This window comes from Equus caballus, chromosome 22, assembly GCF_041296265.1.
Source record: "Equus caballus isolate H_3958 breed thoroughbred chromosome 22, TB-T2T, whole genome shotgun sequence".
Classification (NCBI taxonomy): domain Eukaryota; kingdom Metazoa; phylum Chordata; class Mammalia; order Perissodactyla; family Equidae; genus Equus; species Equus caballus.
Genome location: NC_091705.1, coordinates 24,989,541 through 25,008,797, shown reverse-complemented (window position 1 = coordinate 25,008,797; position 19,257 = coordinate 24,989,541). Strand labels below are relative to the sequence as shown.

The 19,257-nt window shown below is 50.0% G+C and overlaps 1 protein-coding gene and 1 pseudogene across 1 annotated transcript; both read left to right on the top strand.

Moving 5' to 3' along the window:
• LOC102149575 (BPI fold-containing family A member 3-like) overlaps nucleotides 1-10,259 on the top strand; it is a 33,023-nt pseudogene extending 22,764 nt beyond the window's left edge.
• A 1,663-nt stretch (nucleotides 10,260-11,922) lies between these two features.
• On the top strand, nucleotides 11,923-18,266 carry LOC111769903 (BPI fold-containing family A member 1-like). The gene is made up of 9 exons (XM_023625934.2): nucleotides 11,923-12,163; nucleotides 12,913-13,087; nucleotides 13,232-13,388; nucleotides 14,837-14,944; nucleotides 15,254-15,403; nucleotides 16,295-16,367; nucleotides 16,956-17,023; nucleotides 17,391-17,465; nucleotides 18,068-18,266. The coding sequence occupies exons 2-8, from the start codon at nucleotides 12,928-12,930 to the stop codon at nucleotides 17,422-17,424; spliced, it is 750 nt and encodes a 249-aa protein (XP_023481702.2). The 5' UTR covers nucleotides 11,923-12,163; nucleotides 12,913-12,927; the 3' UTR covers nucleotides 17,425-17,465; nucleotides 18,068-18,266.
• The last annotated feature ends 991 nt before the right edge of the window (nucleotides 18,267-19,257 follow it).

The window sequence follows — 19,257 nt, the reverse complement described above, 5'->3', positions numbered from 1 at the left end:
TGTCACATCAAATCTGCAAAGCACAATTTCGCAAATGAATAATGTGGGTCTCAGGGTTGAGGGCAAAGAGGATGACAGGCACCAAGCACTCAGCATGAAGTGGGTGCACCACCATGCAGCCTAGGCCTCCTGGCTCCAAACTCCCCACCTTTTCCATGACATTGTGTCATGTCACTGGTCCCTTGTCCAATTCCAGTTATTGCCCAGGGCTTCATGAAGCACAACTCAGAAGGGCAAATCCAGAACACCCACCTGCTGGGTAGTCTGAATGCCTTGGGCCAGATGGCCCAGGGATGGTGGGCTGGCTAACTGGCAGCATGAACCTCCAGCATCATCAAGAAGGCAGACGAGACCCTGAACTCAACCTTTGGCACAGGGACTCTTTGTAAAGCTCTAGGTCAGAGGGCAGAGCCAAGGGGATGGAGGGGCAAGGTCTGTGAAGAAGGAAGGCAAAGAAAGATTAGAAGAAGGAGGTGTAAGTCCCAACACAAGATGAGTAGGGGGCCCAATACAAGTGGTCATTTGGGGAGGTGGCCTATCAGGGTAATTGAAAGTGAGGGCTTGGGAGTAAAATGTTCTGCATTTTAATCCTGGCTCTGCCACCAGCTTTGGGGAGCTTGCTGGACCACTCTGGCCTCATCTGTAACATGGGAACCCAGAGAGCACAGCCTGATAAACATCTGGGGAGCCAAAGGACCACAGGACTAGAGTCAGACATCCGACTCCACTGTCTTGCTTGACAGCTGTGGGACTCTGGGCAAGGCATTTGAGCAACCTGAGCTTGGGCCTCTGGTCCTCATCAGTGAAATGGGCATGAGAACTGTCCCCGCCCACAGGAGGGGTTGGGAGCTTTCTCTGCTGCACAAGGTGGATGCACAGCCACTGGTTACTCCATTAACTATGCAGAACTGGCCCTGTCCTGCTCACCTCCTCTTTCCCTCAGCTTCCCACTCTCCAAGCTGCTCAACTGCATCTCCAGGCTTGAGCTCCCATCTCTCTGATTCGAACCCCTCACTCTCTCCATTTCATGAGCACCCGTGCTCACCAGCAGAGTTTTCCTTGACGTGTGCAGTCACAATCACCTCGCCTCATTCATTCCTTTAATAGTTGTTACAATTATTTATTGAGCACCTGCTGCATACCAGGACCTGGGCTGGGTCTTAGGAATATAGCTATAAACAAGACATACGGTCACTGCCGTTTTGGGCCTCACATCCTAGTTGGTGATATAGACCATGAAAGTAAATAAGTAACTTCAGATGGAGGGATGTATCCAAGACAAATTTAGCAAGGTGAGGGGTGAGAGCGTGAGGGGCTATCAGGAAGGCCTTTATAAAGAGGCAACCCTTAAACAGAAACTTGAATAAAGAGAAGGAATGGAGTACCATGAAGGACATGAGGAATGGGGAGTGCAAAGGCCCTGAGGCAGGGAAGAGACTGGTGTGTTAGAGGAAGAGAAAAACTCCTGTGTGGCTAGGTGAAAATGGGGAGGATGATAGGAGATAGGGTCACAGAGGCAGGTGGGCCCAGACCTGTAGGTCTTAGGGGCCATGGTGTGGAGTTGGGATTTTATTCCAAGAGCAGTGAGAAACCAGTGGAGAATGTTGAGTGACAGGAAGTGTTAGAGCCCCTCTGGCTTCCATATGGAGAAGAGCTTGTAGAGAGGCCAAGTTCGTGGCAAGGAACCCAAGACTAGAGCATCTCCAGGGAAGAAGTGATGGTGACCTGGACCAGGTGAAAGTGACAGAGGTGATGGGAAATGGCCAAGTTCAGGATATATTTTGCAGGCAGAGACAACTTGATTCCCTAATGGGCTGCATGTGGAGATGAGGGCTGGACAGAAGTCACAGACAGCTCCTGGGTTGTGGGCCTGCGCACGAGGGTGATGCTGGGGCCATCTCGTGAGAGGGGAGGCTTGGTCTGAGAACAGGCCCAGGGTCTGGGTCTGCAGTTGGCTGTGGGTCACACAGATCAGCTGTATCTGTCAGGAGACCCTGGGACAACGTGCAGCCCGGGGCTCCTGCCCTCAGAGAAGCTGTAAAGGATCTGACTCCAAATCCCACTGCCAGGCCCTTTCTACAGATGGGCCAGGCTTGTTTCTCAGCCCGAGGTCTTGACGTCTTGGTCCCTCCCTCTTGCGGGGCCTCTGCTCTCTCCTTGTGCAGCGCCAACATCACCAACCTTCAGCTGGACTGTGGCGAGATCCAGATGTCTTTCCAGAAGGAGTGGTTCTCCGCAAACACCTCCCTTGCATTTGACACTGACCTGAGACTGTGCGTCACACAGAAGTGGGGTCTGAGGGGCGCTGTTCCTCCTAATGGGAACCTGGCAGATGCGGGGGAGGGGAATTTGGCAACCTGGGGACCCAGATATTTTCTTATTCCAACCCAATTTCAAATCCTGGAATCTGAACTCACTGGCTGTTTGATCTTGGGCAAGTCACTGCACGTCTCTGTTCCTTGGTCTCTTCAGCTAATGTGTGGATGGCCCTTATTAGTCACTGGAAGCAGGTCATTTGTTCATTTAAACCTACGTGAGTTCACTACACTGACTTAAAAAAAAGAGGGAAACTCTGAATATCTCATCACCCTTCCTTCCTTCTGTTCAAACCACTCTCTAACATCCACAGCCCCCAAGGAAAGGGCTGCAGCTAAGCGGTGAGGATTTTAAAAATAAGATTAACTCTCAGCTTCTGAATTTCCAAAGGCCCCTAATCTGGTCTATTTAAAGGACTTTCAGAAGCCGCTCTGGCTCATAGCAGTTTTCTCATAATCACCGACTGCAGGATTCAACATGCAGGCCAGGAGGAGCCCAAGGGGCCGGTTTGTCCTGTTGTCTAAAGAGCCACTCTTCTCCTCAGCTGCTTCCACCCCTGCTCTTCCTCCGTCTCCTGCCCTTTCCCCTCCTCCTCTCTCTTGTCCCCAGGCCCTTCAACGACAAGATCATAAAGGCGCATGTGCACACGAACCTCGTTGTGGAGTTCTGGCTGGACAAAGACGAGTTTGGCCGGAGGGATCTGGTGATAGGCGATTGCGGCGTGGAGCCCGGCAGCGTCCACACAACAGTCCTGACTCAGTAAGGTCCCAGCTGCCCCTCCCCAGGGTGACCATTCCTAGCTGCGGCCACACAGCTCCACCACCTCCCGGATGAGCCCCAAACGGATCTCACCCTTTCCCCAGGATCTGCTCTCCTCCCACGTCCCCACCTCAGTGTCGGCCCTGCCACCTCCCAGAAGCCGGACTCTCCCTCCTCACTCCCCACAGCCCCTCTTCACCCGCTCCCATCAATGACCTCCTGGCCGCCCCCACTTGCTCCCCTTCTCTCCATCCCACAGCCACTGCCCCCGGCTCATAGTCCACGACCTGGGTCTTTGCAGGAGTGTCCTCTGACTTCCCCCAACTCAGACCTCACCACCTACGGTCCATTCTCTCCCTGCAGCAGAAGTAACTTTCTAGCACAAAAAACTGCTCCTGTCCTCAGCTCCTGCTCCAAACCCTCCAGTGGTTCTCCAGAGCCCTCTGGATGAATGGCAAACTGATGGATGTCACTCAAGGCCCTACGGTCCTCTCCCCTGCCCTACTCTGCAGGCCTCTGCCCTCTAATGTCTCAGAAGGGGCCACCTCTCCTTCACCACGCCATGTATTTGCACACCACTGTGCCTTTGCACGTGCTGATCCTTTGCCTGGAATACCCTTCCCTTCTTCTCTAAAGCTCCTCCTCATCTCTCATTCATTCAACAAATATTTACTGAGAGCCTACTGTGTGCCAGGCATAGTGTGCTTGATGCTAGGGATACAGTGGTGAACAAGACAGAAAAAACAGGTAAATGAAGATCCATACCCTCGCTGACCAAGTCTGCCAACCTCAACACACTGAGTCCCTCAAGGGCAAGCTTTGCATCAGGTTTCTCTCTGGAATTCCAGGATGCTGGAAGCAACGAAGTCTTAGGTGGACGTCCATTCATTTATTCATCTGACTTTCACTGAATGCCTAGATCATGCCAGATGCTCATGGACAGGACAGTGCAGGGGGCAGACTGTGGACCCTGGAGCTCTGCTCACCTGGTTCTGGTCTAATCAGCACTTAGGAGCCATGTGACCTTAGACAAGTCACATCATCCCTCTGAGTTGCCCCTTTGACTGTTGCTGACTGTGATGCCTCCTGGACAGGGCTGGCAGAGGATTCAACGACTGTGTGAGGTGTACTCAACACTTAGCACCTGGCATTTATATTGCCTGTGTTTATCTGACTATTCCGTACGTCTGCCTCTCTTTCTAGAGATTGCCCACCAAAGATGAAACATTTACTCCACGATCTCAGAGACAACGTGGAAAAAGTTATCCTACACCTGGTAGAAAGTCAGGTAAGCCTGAGAAAAATATTTTTGCCTTGGGCATCCTTGAGTCTGAGGGTCGGGGCATATGTAATGGCAGCCCAGCAAAGAGTTTCAAACCCTGGGTTTTAGAACCTGAAAGATCTCCACTAAAAATTTCAGTTTTTCCATCTACTGGCTGTGTGTCCTTGGGCAAGTGACTTAGCCTCACTGAGTCTAGGGTTCCCCATCTGTAGCATGGGAAACATTATGGTCCACAGCTCATGGAGTTGTCACAGGGATTCAGAGAGACACGCATGGAATGTGGTTGGCGATCAATACAAGGGAGCACTCTTGCCATGATTGCTTGTGGAAATCCAGTGGAGTCTAAGCTTCTAGCCACAGGCCTCTAGCCTTCTTTTCCCGGTCTCTGGTCTGACCCTTCTGTCTGTGCTGCTGGCCCAGGTGTGTCCTCTGACCGGTGAAGTCCTCAGGCAGCTGGATGTGAAACTGTTGAAAAGCCTCATGGGTGAGTCTGTGTCCATCCAGGGAGGCGGACTCAGGACTGGAAGATGGCTGGAGGAGGTGCCCCCACGGAGCTCCCAGCGAGGCCTGCTCAGGGGGGTCTGCATGTGCTCTGAGATCTCTTAGAGGTGACCATATCATGATGACCATTACTGTCCTGTGAGAAAGCTGGGACAGCAGAGGGGATCCCTACCAAGCCGGCTGTGTCCCACCAAGTCACTCACACCTACCTCTCACCAGAGCTTGTGGCTTCTCCCAAGATTTCCACTCAATCCTTTAGGGAGCACTGGCCCCACCCCAGACTGAGACCATGCCCCTTGAGTTGCAGATAAACAGATACGGTCCCCGCCCTCACGGCGCTCACAGTCTCTAGAATGGAAGACAGCAAGGAGCGCATCACTAGCTATCACTTGGAAAGAGTTCTAACACAAATGCTCCTGGCACTGGCCCTTGGTCGGCATGGGTGGATGAGGGTCCCCGTCAGTGTGGACGTGGGATTTGGAGGGACAGACATGCAGCTGACTGACACTGCCTCTTCTTCTTATAGAACAGGCTGCTGCTCAGGAACTCAACCAACTGTGAATCAGCCAACCCCCCCCCCCCCCCACACACACACCAGACTTAGTGTCCTCCAGCGATGCACTGATGATCAGAAGGAGATTCCACACCTTGGGACCTTACGCCTTCCTTAGAGTGAGGCTTCCACTGCCCCAAAAACCTTTACCACAGACCCTGTGGACATCCTGTCCTCACCCATAATAAATTCTAGTTATGAAGGTGCAGAGGTCCCCCGGCCTGGGCCCTGAGGTTTAGGTTCCAAAAGTCAGACTTGATGAAGGTCCATCTTGAGACTAAATATACCTGGGTTTGCTCATCAGCCCAGAAATATCCAAGAACACACTCTTTCTTTTCCTGTGATTTGCAGCCAGAAGCCCATCTATGGGTTTGCTCATCAATGCAGGGGAGGCCCTGTGGAGATTTCCTGTTCCCTCATTCAGTCCACCTACACTTATTGAGCACCTCCTACACGTCAAGCACTTTGCTGGGCTCCAAGGGAGCGTAGAGAAAAGGTGATGGAGAGGAAAAGCATAAACATTGGCACCGAACAGATCTGAGTTCAAATTCAACCCAGCCCAAAGAGCAGTTCCATGAGGGTATGGACCGTGTGCACTGGGGAGACCAACGACACCTGCCCCAGTGCAAGGCTGGCATAGCATATGAGCTCAGCAAATACCTGAGCTTAAATGATGGGTGAATGCTGGTCCTATGACTCACTAGCTAGGTTTGGGACAAGGCACTTTCCCTTTTGCTCTTCCTCACCTGCAAAGTGGGAACAGAAATCTCACAGGATGTGGAGCAACAGGGGCCCTCACACTGCGGGTGGGAGGTGAGTCGTACGACCACTTTATCAAACCAGGGGGCAGATCCACTAAAGCCCAATGTACGGCTGCTCTCTGACCAAGCAGTTCCTCCCAGCTGTGCGGTCAGCAGAAATATGTGCACATAGGCACCACAAGACGTGTACAAGAGTGCTCCCAGCAGCAGAGTAAAAACTCCCTAAATGCCCATCAAAAGAATGGCTAAAGAGCGTGGCCAAACATCCTGTGGGCTAGTCAGCCAGCAGAATGCTCTACAGTGATGAAAATGACCTCCAGCCACACACGACCACATGACAGATCTCATGAACATCATAAAGCCCCGCAAAGGAGCACATGTTGCAGCTCCCATTTATACGAAGTTCAAAAACAGTGGAACTAATACACGCCGTCAGAGGTCAAGATACTGGTTGCCCCTGGGAGAGGGTTAGTGCCTGGGAGGGGTGCGAGGGCCTTCTGGAGAACTGCTCATATTCTGTTTCTTGATCTGGGTACTGGTTGTGGGGAAGATGTTCAGCTTATGAAAATTCATTGTGCTGTTCAGTTATGTGCATTTTTATTATGTATTTTGTAGTTTAACGATTTTTTTTTTTTTTGGTGTAGAAGATTCACCCTAAGCCACCATCTGTTGCCAATCTTCCTCTTTTTGTGCTTGAGGAAGATTGTCCATGAGCTGACATCTGTGCCAATCTTCCTCTGTTCTGTAGGTGGGTCACTGACACACCATGGCTTGAGGGGTGCTATAGGTCCGTGCCCGGAATCTGGACCTGCCCTATTTTATGCGTAAGGACACTGGGGCTCAGAGAGAGAAAGTCCCTTGCCCAAGGTCACACAGCCAGGAAAGACCAAGTTGACTGCACTCAGGCAGCCAGACTCTAAAGCCTGCACTCCTGACCTCTGTAAATGTCCCCTATGGCCTTCCCTCCCTTCCTTCTGACACCCTCCCCACACACTGAGGGGAAACAATGAAATACGTGCTCAGCTGGATTGACAAGCTCAGGGAAGGAAGTGTCCAGAGCTCGAGATGAAAATACAGCAAAAGAGCCCCATGTCTCCATCTTTCAATTCGGACTCTCTAATCTGAAATGCTTCGCTGGGGTTTGCAACCCTAAATGCCCGTGTTCACGCAGATGCTTCCCCTTGACAGCATTGAGTTTGTGGGGATTTTCCTGCTCGTGATTCAAAGAGCAAACATGGGAGGGTGGGCCCCATCCTCCAGCGAGCTTGTCTGGTGCCTCAGTGAAGGCTGCTTTTGTCTGCCTTCCTCCTGACCCATCCTGGGCAGATTGGGGGTCTCCTTCTTCAAGGGGCCTCCTTGGGTTTCTCCCATTCTGTTTGCTTTCATTTTAAGGTTCATGGAGCCGTGAACTCAACGTGTTTTCTCCAGAAAGAGCTGGTTGCACAATGGACCTCTATTATGATACTGGGTCTTGTGTGGGAGGTAATTTAAGCAGAAATTCATCCATGAGTGGTCAGAAGCTTACTCCAGTCCTCCCTGTCTGTGCCTGTAACTTCCAGGCCCTTCTACTGCAGAGCTCTAACTCTGCCAGGGATTGGGCTACGTGCTGCATGTAGCCCCATGTAACCTCTCCCAGCCCTGGGACATGGATGCCATCAGCTCCACATGATAGATGAGGAAACTGAGGCTCGAAGAGCAGAAGACTTGTGCCCAGAGTTATCAGCTGAGCTGGACTTGGGACCCCAGCTGCCTGATTTCTTGGGTGGGGAGGCTCCAGAGAACACGAGCAGGCACATTCTGAACTGAAGACTCTGAGATGCAAACTTGCTCCTGAAGTTAAGAACACCAAAGCCAGACAGCCCTAAGGACAGTCTGACATCACCTCTTCCCTCTGAGGTGACCTGGGTCAGGTCACTGTCCTCCCTGAGCCTCAGTGCACCCACAGGGTTCTTAGAGATGGGATAAAGTGCTAGTGTCTCATAGAAAGCTATTATAATTATTAGCTGTAAATATAGGTAGGAAGATTAATCTCCAAGGCAAGTCGAACTTGACTTAAGCAAACTCTGCTTAAGAAAATTTATTTTCTCACCAAAATTGGAGCACCAGGCTCTCTGTGAATCCTTTTTCCCTCTGCCCCTCAACAAAACCACTGGGGTTTCTAAAGCCGTTTGAAGACCCCCCTCAAACTCAGCGCCTTACCTGACCTTGCTCCCAGGAAACAGAACCAGGATCTCACTCGCAACTTCTAGAGAACAGACCTTGCATAAGTCAGAGCCGCTTGAAAAATAAAATTAGCTCTGCCCTTTAAAAATGGATCCCTTGATTCACAAAAATGATACCAGTAAAGGCTGTCAACCACAGCCACACTGTGATATGGGGGAAGCAAAAGGCACCCCCTGCAGTTTGTGAGGAACACATAGGGAAGGCATTGACGTCACCAACGTGGAAAACACTGTCTCCAAATGTGAGCGGCGTGTCCTTCCACGTTTCCTCACGCCCCACGACTCCTGCCCTGCTTGGGGCAGTGGAACATGCAGCCCTGTGGCTTCAAGGAAGGGCAACTTTGGCAGAAGCAGAGAGAAAGCTTTTGCGTTTCCACAGCCCGGGTCTTTGACAAATGGTAGTGACAGAGAGCAGATCAGTGAGTGGGGGAGGGTGTGACTATAAAAGAGCGGGAAGAAGGGGTTTTGGGGGTGATGGAGCTGTTCTATATCCTGATCATTATGGCAGCTACGTAAACCCACACAAGAGTTAATATTCACAGAAATGTGCACCAAGAGAAAAAGCTAGTTTTACGTAGGTTAATTTGTTTTAAGTTTTTCTAAGTCTGAGTTTTTCAATTTCAAATCTCAGAGCATAGGCAACACCAAGAATAGCACACTTACAGTGAACTGGAGCAAGGTTTCCTGTCCCCAAGACTAGACAACTCCCCATGTTGGGTTGGTGGAGTGTGAGGATCCAAGAGAAACGAAGAGAACATAGTTCTGGTGGGTTCTGGAAAGTGTCTCATGCCCTTGTGGCTCCCCAGGCAAAACCTGGCATGGGAGGAGAGACACAGAAAACCTAAGTCAATGGATTCAAGAAAAAAGAGCGTCTCTGCCCCTGTTCCCCTCCAGAGCTGAGAGAGATGACAAGACCCCAGGGAGAGAAGGGTAACTGGAGGGTCTAGATGTAACCGGGCAGATGGGCTGGGCTGACTCCCCCTGGTCCTGCCCAACAAATCAAGAAACAGCAGAAACTCGGGTTGTCTAACAAGGGAGTGAGAAGTAAATGCTAAATCTAAGGGGCGTCTGGACAGGAGGGAAGCACAGGGTCTCCCCCATCAGGGATCAGATGGGATGTGGATGTCTCTTATTTCTAGTCAGAACAGGGACAGGGCAGCCTCCTTCAGATGCCTCGGCACAAATGAAGCCTCTAGAACAGAAATAAAACCCCAGGGGGAAATGGGGAAGTTTCTGTTACCCTGCAAAATGGCCTTTGATATGGTAACAAAACTGTAGATACATTAGAAAGAAAAATGTCTAGATCGTGAGTTTATGGACAGGATTCCCGCCTGCTTCCCCGACGTTATCCCCCACAGCCCTGTGAGGTAGATGTCGCCCTCCCCTTTCACAGATGCAGAAACTGGAGCTCAAGGATTGGAGTGACTTGACTTGACAGTATTTGAAGCAGGGCCATCTGTGCCCAAATCCATCCCCTTTCTGCCAGAATAACAGAAGCAGCCTCCTGGCTTCAAACCAGAGGCTGTAAGAGCCCAGTAATTGGCCGCACAGACTTAATCAGTCCCCTGACTTATCTGCCTCTGTTTCCCCATAAGACAGTAGCAACTTGACCCCACCCATGAGAGTTGCACCAAGATAACAGAAAATGGGCCCCCTTTGAGGATGACTGACAACATACCTGCTGTGGGATGACTCTATCAAGTGCTTCAATGGATAATCGAGTTCAAAGCCACAGTCCTGGTGCCTCAGAGTCATTGACCAGACTCTCTCAGGAAGTGGGAGCGATTCCAGTGAAGGCCTGGAGGGAGGGAGGGCAGCATGGCCCCACTGATTACAGGGGTGTCAGATACAGGGGCAAATTCTGAATCCACCACTCACTTGCTGTGTGTCCCTGTGAGGTAATCATCCTCTCTGAACCTCGGTCTCCTTATCTGACGTTTGAGGGAAACAGTACCAACCACTGCTGACAAGACGAGGTTCAAATATGCACAGCTCCTGGCACACCGAGCGTGCTTGATAAATGTGCATTTCCTCCTTCTCTCTCTGCTTTTGCTAATAAGGTGTTAGATTCAGCAGAGCAAGACATGCTCTCCCCACTCTAAGACCTTCATGTCTCCATTCCTCAGTACTTTCATCTATAAAAGAGACTCCAAAGGCCCAAGATCTGGGGACAAATGCTGTTATTTCATTTGGGGAAGGGAGGAAAAAAGGGTAAAGATAGAGACCAGGATGCACAGCATCCCTCAGGCCTGGGAAGCTGGAAAGACTTTTCCAGGATATAAAAGTGAAATTTCAGGAAAGCTTGAAATTCAAGGATGCAGGAAAGCACAATGGTCAGTGAGTGTTCAGAAGGCGTCTTTGTCCCTCAGCACAGTGACTCAGAGAAAGGACCGGAGTGTAGATGCCTCGGCCCCATGCCCACTGTGCAACTGTGGATGCATCAACTCACACCCTGAGCCTCAGTTTCCCCTTGTCAATGGGGTCCTCATTCCCACCTCACACAAAGTTGCAAGGATTCATGAGGTGATGTACGTCAGATGATGTATGTCAGTTGCAGGCCTGGCATACAGCAAGAGCTCAGCAAGTGTCAGCTGTTGACACTGTTTATATGGTTATTATCATCCAGTGAGTTGAGTTCTGACTCTGTCACATCCTCCCTGTGTCTTTGGGCACTTGTCCCACTGGGCCTCAGTTTCCTCATTTGTGGAGGAGGACCAGCAGCCCCTCCCTCTCAGAGTTCTGGTGAGGGTGTATCTCCCCCAGCATGGAACTGTCATGCAAGAGGGACTCACAAATTCCAAGATGTAGGAAAAAATGAGGCAGATTCTCTTTTTGGCACTTGGACAGTTTGGAGAGAAAGAATAGGACCAGGAATGGAAAAGGGCCTAGATAGGAGCCTGAGGTCCCTTCCTGGCTCCAGTTGGCTGCTTCTAGTGTTCTAAATTTGATCTTGCAGGCCACCTCGGAGTGTAGGTCCCCAGCCTGAGCCCCACTCATGAAACCATGAAGTCTTGAACGATGTCCCAATCTCAAGTTGTTGTCTGTTTATCTTGCTGATCAAATGGCTTAACTGTCACATCTACTTAAAATGTGATTGGCAATGGTTTACTTTGGAGAGCCCTGAAGGACACCACCAGACTGCAGAATTCTGAATTATCTAGAAACCCATCATCCGATCGCACATTTCCTGATTCCCACACTATAAAAGAGGCTGCCTCCTCAGCGGAAGCGAACAGGGGAGGGGAGAGGAGACCAGGACAGCCGCCAGGACCTCTGAGAAGCCCAGGTGAGACCTGCCCAGTCCATAAGTAAGAGTTTTAACTTGAGGTTGCCATTGTGGATTCACACCAGGATCCACAAACCTCCTAAAATCCACCCAATTTTGTACATTTTGACGCATTTTTCTGGAAATATGCTCCTTAGGTTTCATTGTATCCATAAAAGGTCTGTTTCCCAAAAGTGATTCAGAGGCCCTGATCCAAATTTACCTCCCCAGGCAAGCCACAACCAGCTCTTTCAATCCCAGCCAGCCACAACAAGGATGGTGCTTTGGTGAAATCAGCCAGTTGACGGACTTTTGCCCAAAGCAGCCAGGTGTCTCCAAAGTGTAGGTACCAGTCCCAGCTTTGGGCACCTTTGCTGGCTGCCAGATAGGCCCTTGAGAGGGTTGATGGTATCTGGGGGAGGATGGTGTAAAAGGGAGCCAGATGTCAGGGTTTGCCCCAGATGTTTGTCCAGGTTCGCTTGCGAGAGAAGAGAAAGGAGAAAGGTAAAGAAAAGAGTGTGTGTGTATGTGTGCGTGTGTGTGTGAAGTGGGTGATGGGAGGGTTCAGAAACCTGCCTACAACCACAACTCTACCATCAACTTGCTGTGAGACCTGGGGAAAGTCATTACTCCTCTCTGATCCCCTGGTTGTCTTTGTGCAATGAGGTCTTTGCGTGGCCCCAGGGTTTCCCCAGCACTCATCTGGATGAGATGGTGGCTATGACAGTGTGGCCTCTGATATTCTGTGACTTGCAAGGACTTCCACAAACCATTGAGGGCTGGACCCAGACCGAAGGACTTAATGGGGATAATGGCAAAGCAGTTCAGTCCCTCAGCCACTGGTGTGTTTAGTTTTTTCAAATGCTTTGTCTGATTCAAACCATTGTGAGCAAGCCCAATTGGAGAGTAAATCTGATGGTCACTTAGTTTAAACAGAGGCTTCTGGGTCAAAAAGATCTGACTTTAAATCCTGTCTGCGTTGTGTGCTTGTGACCTTGGGGGAGGTTACCTAAGCTCACTAGGCCCCCATGTCCTCACCTGTGCAATGCGAGTGATGAGTGCCCACGTCTTAGGGTGTAGTTGGGATGACATGGGTGACTGAGTGTGCAGTGCTCAGCCTGAGGCCTGGCTCGGAGGAAATGGGGTGCAGTGTTAGCTATTGCTCTTCTCTCCCTGGTGTGCTGGGGTGAGGGCAGATGGATGAATTCCTCTCTGGTATCTGTGCCACATTGGACCAGTCATTCTGTCCTCAGATACCAAGATAGAAGATGTTTCAGATTGGGGGCCTCATCGTCTTCTGTGGGCTACTGGGCCAGACCACAGCCCTCCTGGAAACTCTACCCTTGAGCCTAAACCAGACCCAGCCCTTGACTGTGGCTCCCTCCCCGGCCCTAAGTCACACAGATTTTGCTGGAAGCTTGAGCATTGGTAAGTGAGATTCTGTGAAAACCTGTTTCAGCTGTGTGTCCAGCTGTCCAATGGAGGGAGGGGGGCAGGGATGAGCGAGGGAGTGGGGCTAAGGATCTGGAATTGTCAAATCTGACCCGCGAGGACCCCTATATCCATTTCCAGCTCTCAGCAATGGCTTGTTATCTGAGGGTCTGTTGGGCAGTCTCGAAAAGCTTCCACTCTTGAACACCCTGAAGGGTGAAGGAGTCACTACCAAAGCCGTGTTTGGGGGCCTGCTTGGGAAAATTGCTACCGTGATCCGTTTCATGAACATCATTGAGTGAGTAGCCCTAAAATAGGGCCTTGTTCCCCAAGAGAGAACCCCCATTGGAGATCAGACAGCCGCAGGCAGTGGCCTGGAAGGAGGGAGGGGGTGGTCTGAAGATGAGCTCAGGACTCGGTCTGAGACCATTCTCACAGTCTGGTAGGGAATAACAGCCCTCTTGAACCAATAACCATCCCCAGTCCAGAAGCATATCCTGAGTTCCCAGCATCATCTGTAATCCTCCCAACAACCCTCCAAGTTAGATTTGATAATCCCCAGTTTACAGATGGAAAAATTGAGGCACAGAAATGCACTTGTGCTCACACAACGAGAGTGATGCAAAGTCAGGGATCTAACTCCAATTCACTTAAGTCCAGACCCAAGGCTTTTTTCACTACACATGATAATTTTGTTCCCCTCACCTATGGAATCCCTTAGAACACAGGCGGCCTTTGGAGTAAGCAACACTGTGTAAGCTCCTCTCCTCAGTTACATCATCAATGTGATATCTATGGAATAATATAATACAGTGTTTCCCATGAGACACCTGAGAGATCTCCAAGCAAGGAGCAATAATGGAAAGCTTGATGCCAGGAAACTGGAAAAGGCTGAGTCCTTCAGAGGGCTGGATCAAAGCCATTTCCAAGACTCTTTCCCACCCAGTGCTTGCTCCTGACTTGAAGACAAACAGATAGCCTTGAGTTCGACTTCTAAATTCACCATGTACTTGCTGGGTGACCTGGGGCAAGACACTCAGTCTCTCTGTGATTGGTTTCTCCATCTCTAAAAGGAAGATTACGGTATCCACAGAGAACAAAGATTGGGGGGACTGGAGAGAATATAAATCACCTGGCGCAGTGGCTGGCCCAGAGAAAAGGCTCTCTCCATTCTCCCTGACTTCTTGCTCCTCAATCTCCATGATAAACATTGCTGATTAACCTGCCATTCAAGGTCATAGTGGGATGAGTGATTCCTAACCATAAATGTTTATGAAAGACTTACGCCAGTTGGCCATACATCATCCACTCATCCACTTAGCCATCCATCCATCCATTCACCCATCGTTCCTTCCATCTAGCTGTTTACTTTTCCACCTATCCACCCACGTATCCATCCAGCCATCCGCTCATCAATCCACAAAGTCAACCAATGTGGAGTAGCCCCTTTCTTTGTAAGTCTCTAAGCTGGCATACAGGATGCCAACATAACCCAGACACAGTCTCTGTCCTGCAATACCTCATAGACTTGAGATCTGGAGAGGGCCATGTGTGTGTCAGGATCTGACCCAGCGCAGAGGTTGGGAAAGACTGATGTGTGACTCAAAACCCATCTGGCTTTTGCTACAAGACTCCATCTCATGGGTAGCTCCACCTCTGGGATGGGTAAATTTGGGTTAAATGTGGTTTCTACATTTTTGGATAGAGGACCTAATGTTTCTGTCTCCTATGGTTCTCCCTGGGTAGTGTGAAGGTCACTCATCCCCGGCTGCTGGACCTTGACACTGTGCAGAGTCCTGATGGCGGCCGTTTCTATGTCACCATCCCTCTGGACATGATCCTCAATGTGAATATGTGAGTGGGCTCCAAGGGAGGTTGGAAGATGACTCACCAAAGGAGACTCTGATGACCATGGGGAACCAAAAAGGGAGTGTTGAAGTCTAAGAGACATGAACCTCCAAATTCAGCTCTTTTGCTCCTATGTTGAGTGACCTTGGGTCACTTGGGAAGCTCACTTGACCTCTTGGATACTTGGTTTCACCTATTGGGAAACGAGATGAGTACAGGTGTGGGCTAGATGGAGTGAGATGAGGCTGGAATTCCTGGCAAGAAGAAAAAGCCTCCTCTGCCTTGGAATGTAGTACCAGACTGTCTCGTCCACAGGCTCCTGGTCGGAAGTCTGTTAAAGGGGGGTGTGAAGCTAAACATCACTGCAGAACTCTTAACTGCACAAGATGAACAGAAGAATATCCCCCTGGTCCTTGACAGCTGCACTCACTCTGCTGACAGCCTGAAAATCACCCTGCTTAACAGGTGAGGCCAGAGAATTGACTTCTCCTGCCCAGAGACAATAGGATGGGATGATGGGTGGATGGTTGGAAAGATGGAACAATGGTGTAATGGATGAGTGGGAGGGGGGAATGGCGAAAAGATGAATAGGAGGAAGGGAAGATGGATAGTTGGGAGTAGAGGGATAGATGAAAAGGTAAATGGATCAGTAAATAGTCACTTAACCCTTGTTAGGCTGGACTGACCAATTTTATGCTAGATTAGGCAACAAGAAATCTGAGTTCAAGTTCCACCTACCAGAGGGGCATGGAGAGAGGTGGAGGGCTTCCTGTGTGAACTTGGCCGGTGCTTCCCAACTTGAGTCTCAGCTTCTTCAGATAACTGTAATATGGAGCCACATCGGGGTTGTTGACAGAATGCACTAAGATAATCGGTGTGAATGTGCTTTGTCCCAGTGAGGGGTAAAATAGCTCTGGAGCATAACTGGGTTACTGATTTCAGTTACTGTCACAAGAGAGACTGAGTCCTGCGTAATATGCAGGAGTCATCATCATCATGGCTCACACTTACTGAACACGTATACTGTGCTTCACATGTATCATCTTGTTAAATCCTCATGACAACTACATACTATGCACTGTTCCTCCATTTATGGATTCTACAAAGTCTCATTGAACACCTACTGTGTACTGGAACTATGTGTTTATGCTACACACACCTACTGTGTGCACTGCTGTGTAGGGTGTGACTCCCTTTGGATAGGCCCCTTGGTGTTTGCTGGCATGCGGGTGTGGATGGACAAGGCCCATTCTCAGTTACTTGGTGCTGACACTGCCTTGGGCACAGTGGTCCCTCTGAAGCCTTCTGCATACCAACCCCAGGCCTCTGCATCTCCCCATGGCTTTTCCCTTTCAGATTTGTCCCTGTCCCCTTTCAAAGGCTCTTCAAAAGCCTCAGTAAGATCCTTCCTGGGCTGGTGCAGAGCAAGGTAAGTGGGTAGAAGTGGGGACTCCTGATCCTTGGTTCTTAGAGCTTATCAGACTGAGAGAGGCCCCAGGGTGAGCTTTTCTGAGTCCCTCAGCTTAATAAGTAAATTCCTTCCATCAGTCTATCTCTCCATTCACCCATCTGTGCATGTTTCTTTTTTCCATCTTTCAAAATGCATTGGTTGGTGCCTGCTCTGGACCAAGCCCTGTGCTAGTTCACACTGCAGCTGAAATGCACTGGTCCCTGCCCCAAGAAACTCCCAGTGCAGCCCCCTAAGGCACAGATGAGCCCTCTTCCAGCTCATGTTTGGGTGCCTCCTGTAACCAGAATCTCACCCCTCCTAGAGGAGCCCATCCTATTTAGAAACAGATGTCACGTCACAGAGTGACCAGTGGCTCTTTGTGATTGGGCACTTCACACACAAGCCTTCAGTTTCTCCTTCTGCCCAGTGTGGATGTGGGATTGCTGAGAATCAAATAAGAGTAATGACAGAAAATGTCCCCAGAGAATCTTTCCTGGGGATGCTGCTGCTCCCTGGGTCCCCCTAAAGTGTCACTTTGCCTAACTCTTCTCTCTGCCCCTGGGTCAGGTGTGCTCTCTGCTTAAAGAGGTTCTCAGCTGCTCGGACACCCCCATAGTGGAGACCATTTTCGATCGGTAAGCCCTCACTCCCTCTCCGGAGGAGCAGCATTTTCCCCTGAGGAGCTCTGTCCCTGCACACTATAGGATGCTAGCTCCCTCCAGCCTCAACTCTCCCCAGTTTGAGTTTCCTTTATACTTTGATTTATCCAGATAATGCTGAGGTATAGACCCTGTCTCCCCCATCATCCCAGACATGGGGAACATCTGGGCTGGTTGCTGGAGGAGGCAAGGCCCCCTCCAAACCCTGTGTGGGCTTGGGCGGATCTCCAGAGTTCCCGTTTCCTGGCCTCAGGCCTCAGGAGCATGTGAGTTATCACTGGACTCCTTCACACTGAGATCATCACTCTTGTCTGTGGTGGTGGTTGTTTTTTTCATTTTCCAGACATGATGGTCTACAGACTGGAATTTGCCATTAAAGTCTAGGCCTTCCAGGAAGGAACTGGCCTCTGCTGAGCTGGTGAGTGCTTCTCCCCAAACCCCAGGATTTTGGAGCTGGCTCCTGGTAGGGAGCAGAAGAGAGTTTGTGAGAGTGACTTCCAAAAAGAGAGACAAAGAGCCACATTGACCCATACAGAGATGCACAGAGACATCCACAGAAATGCTGACAGAGATGGAGAGACACAGGCAGCACTGCATCATAGCAACAAACCAAAAACACACACGGTCATGGGTACACACAGACACACACAGGCACATGCCCAGACAAACATGTGGTCACTCAGACAGACATATAGAGGGACACTCTCAAACCAGCACACTCACACTCATGTGCACACATTCGCAGCTTGCCACACACAACTACACATGGATACACAGACATACACTCATTCATATATGCACAATATATGCACAAGGAGTACGCTGACCCCAGGCCTGGGCTACCCTTGTGGCTGAAACAAGACCCCTATCCTGAGGGTCTTAGCCTCCTCCCCTCCCTCTGATGCTGAGACTGCCTTGGAGGATGAGACTCCCCCTGGAGGATGGGTTTGATGATGGGCCAATACCAAGAAGAGTCAGTGACCTTGAGTCTCCATTCTGATCTGGGTCTTCTCCCAACAGAACCGTTTCCTGCTCTTCAACCAACTCCACGCCCAGCTTATGAGGGCTCACAAAAGGCTGTCCCATGTTCTGGACAATGACATGGCTGCTGTTTGCAGACCAGAGCAGCATTCTCTCTGAGGAAACTGCTCCCCCTCCTTTCTCACTAGGCATGTGTTATACTCCATGTTCCTCATCAAATAAATTGCTCTTCCACTGCACGGGGAGCCTTGTTATTCTTAACCATCACTTGAGGGCTCATGGGATAGAAAGAGCCCTGGTCTGTGTGGTTTGAGCCATAGAACAGAGTTTGGACATTACACTGGAGATCTTAAAGGACTTAAGTGTGCAGATGAGTGTGGATTTCAGACCGACTGCTCCATTGTCCTTAGGAAGAGTGGACTGGGGGATGGGGGTAGATGTAACATTCCAGGTAGAGATGATGACACACGGTTACTACAGATGAAGTGAAAATGCCAGATTTGAGAGATGTTCAGGAGGTAAACCTGGAAGGGTGAGGGAGCAGGTGAGGCTCCTATCCATGTCTCAGGTTGGGGATGCCAATGGTAACAGGGAAAGTAGAAGGATGAAATGATTGCTGCAGAAAGGTTACACCTTTAGCTGTGGCCATTCTGCATGTAATTGCCTTGGAGACCCCCGAGGAAAGCATCCAGGAAGCTGACAGACACACAAGTCATTGAATACTGTGCTTTTGCTTATTTGCATCGAGTTGTAATGAACTCTTTTCTCTTCTCAGCAAGAGGATGATAAAGATGACAATGAGGAAGTGTAGGAGGAAGGACAAAGTAGTCCAAAGTTTTCATTGCTAAAGGCTTGAGAAAGATAGGCATAGAGAAGGGTCACTGTAGTTATAAATAAAAAGATTATCAATGCCTTGGATGAGAGTCATATTTTTGGAAGAAGAAGTCTTATTTTAAGGAATTGAGAAGAGGAAGGGATGTAAGGAAGTTGAGCCCGTGAATGCAGATAAGATTCAAGAAAAATTGGATGCAAGAAAGAAGAAGAACAGGGCTGCTCAGGCTAGGGAAGGTTGTCCCCTCGAAGAAAAAATAAATACACTATCATTGTTTGAGGTCCTTAGAGGACCAGCCCATCCCTCTCTCTCCACAGATGAGGAGACTGAGGCCTTGGGGTATGAGAATGACTTGCACAAGGTCACAGTGACAAAAAGGCAAAACAAGGACTGAAAC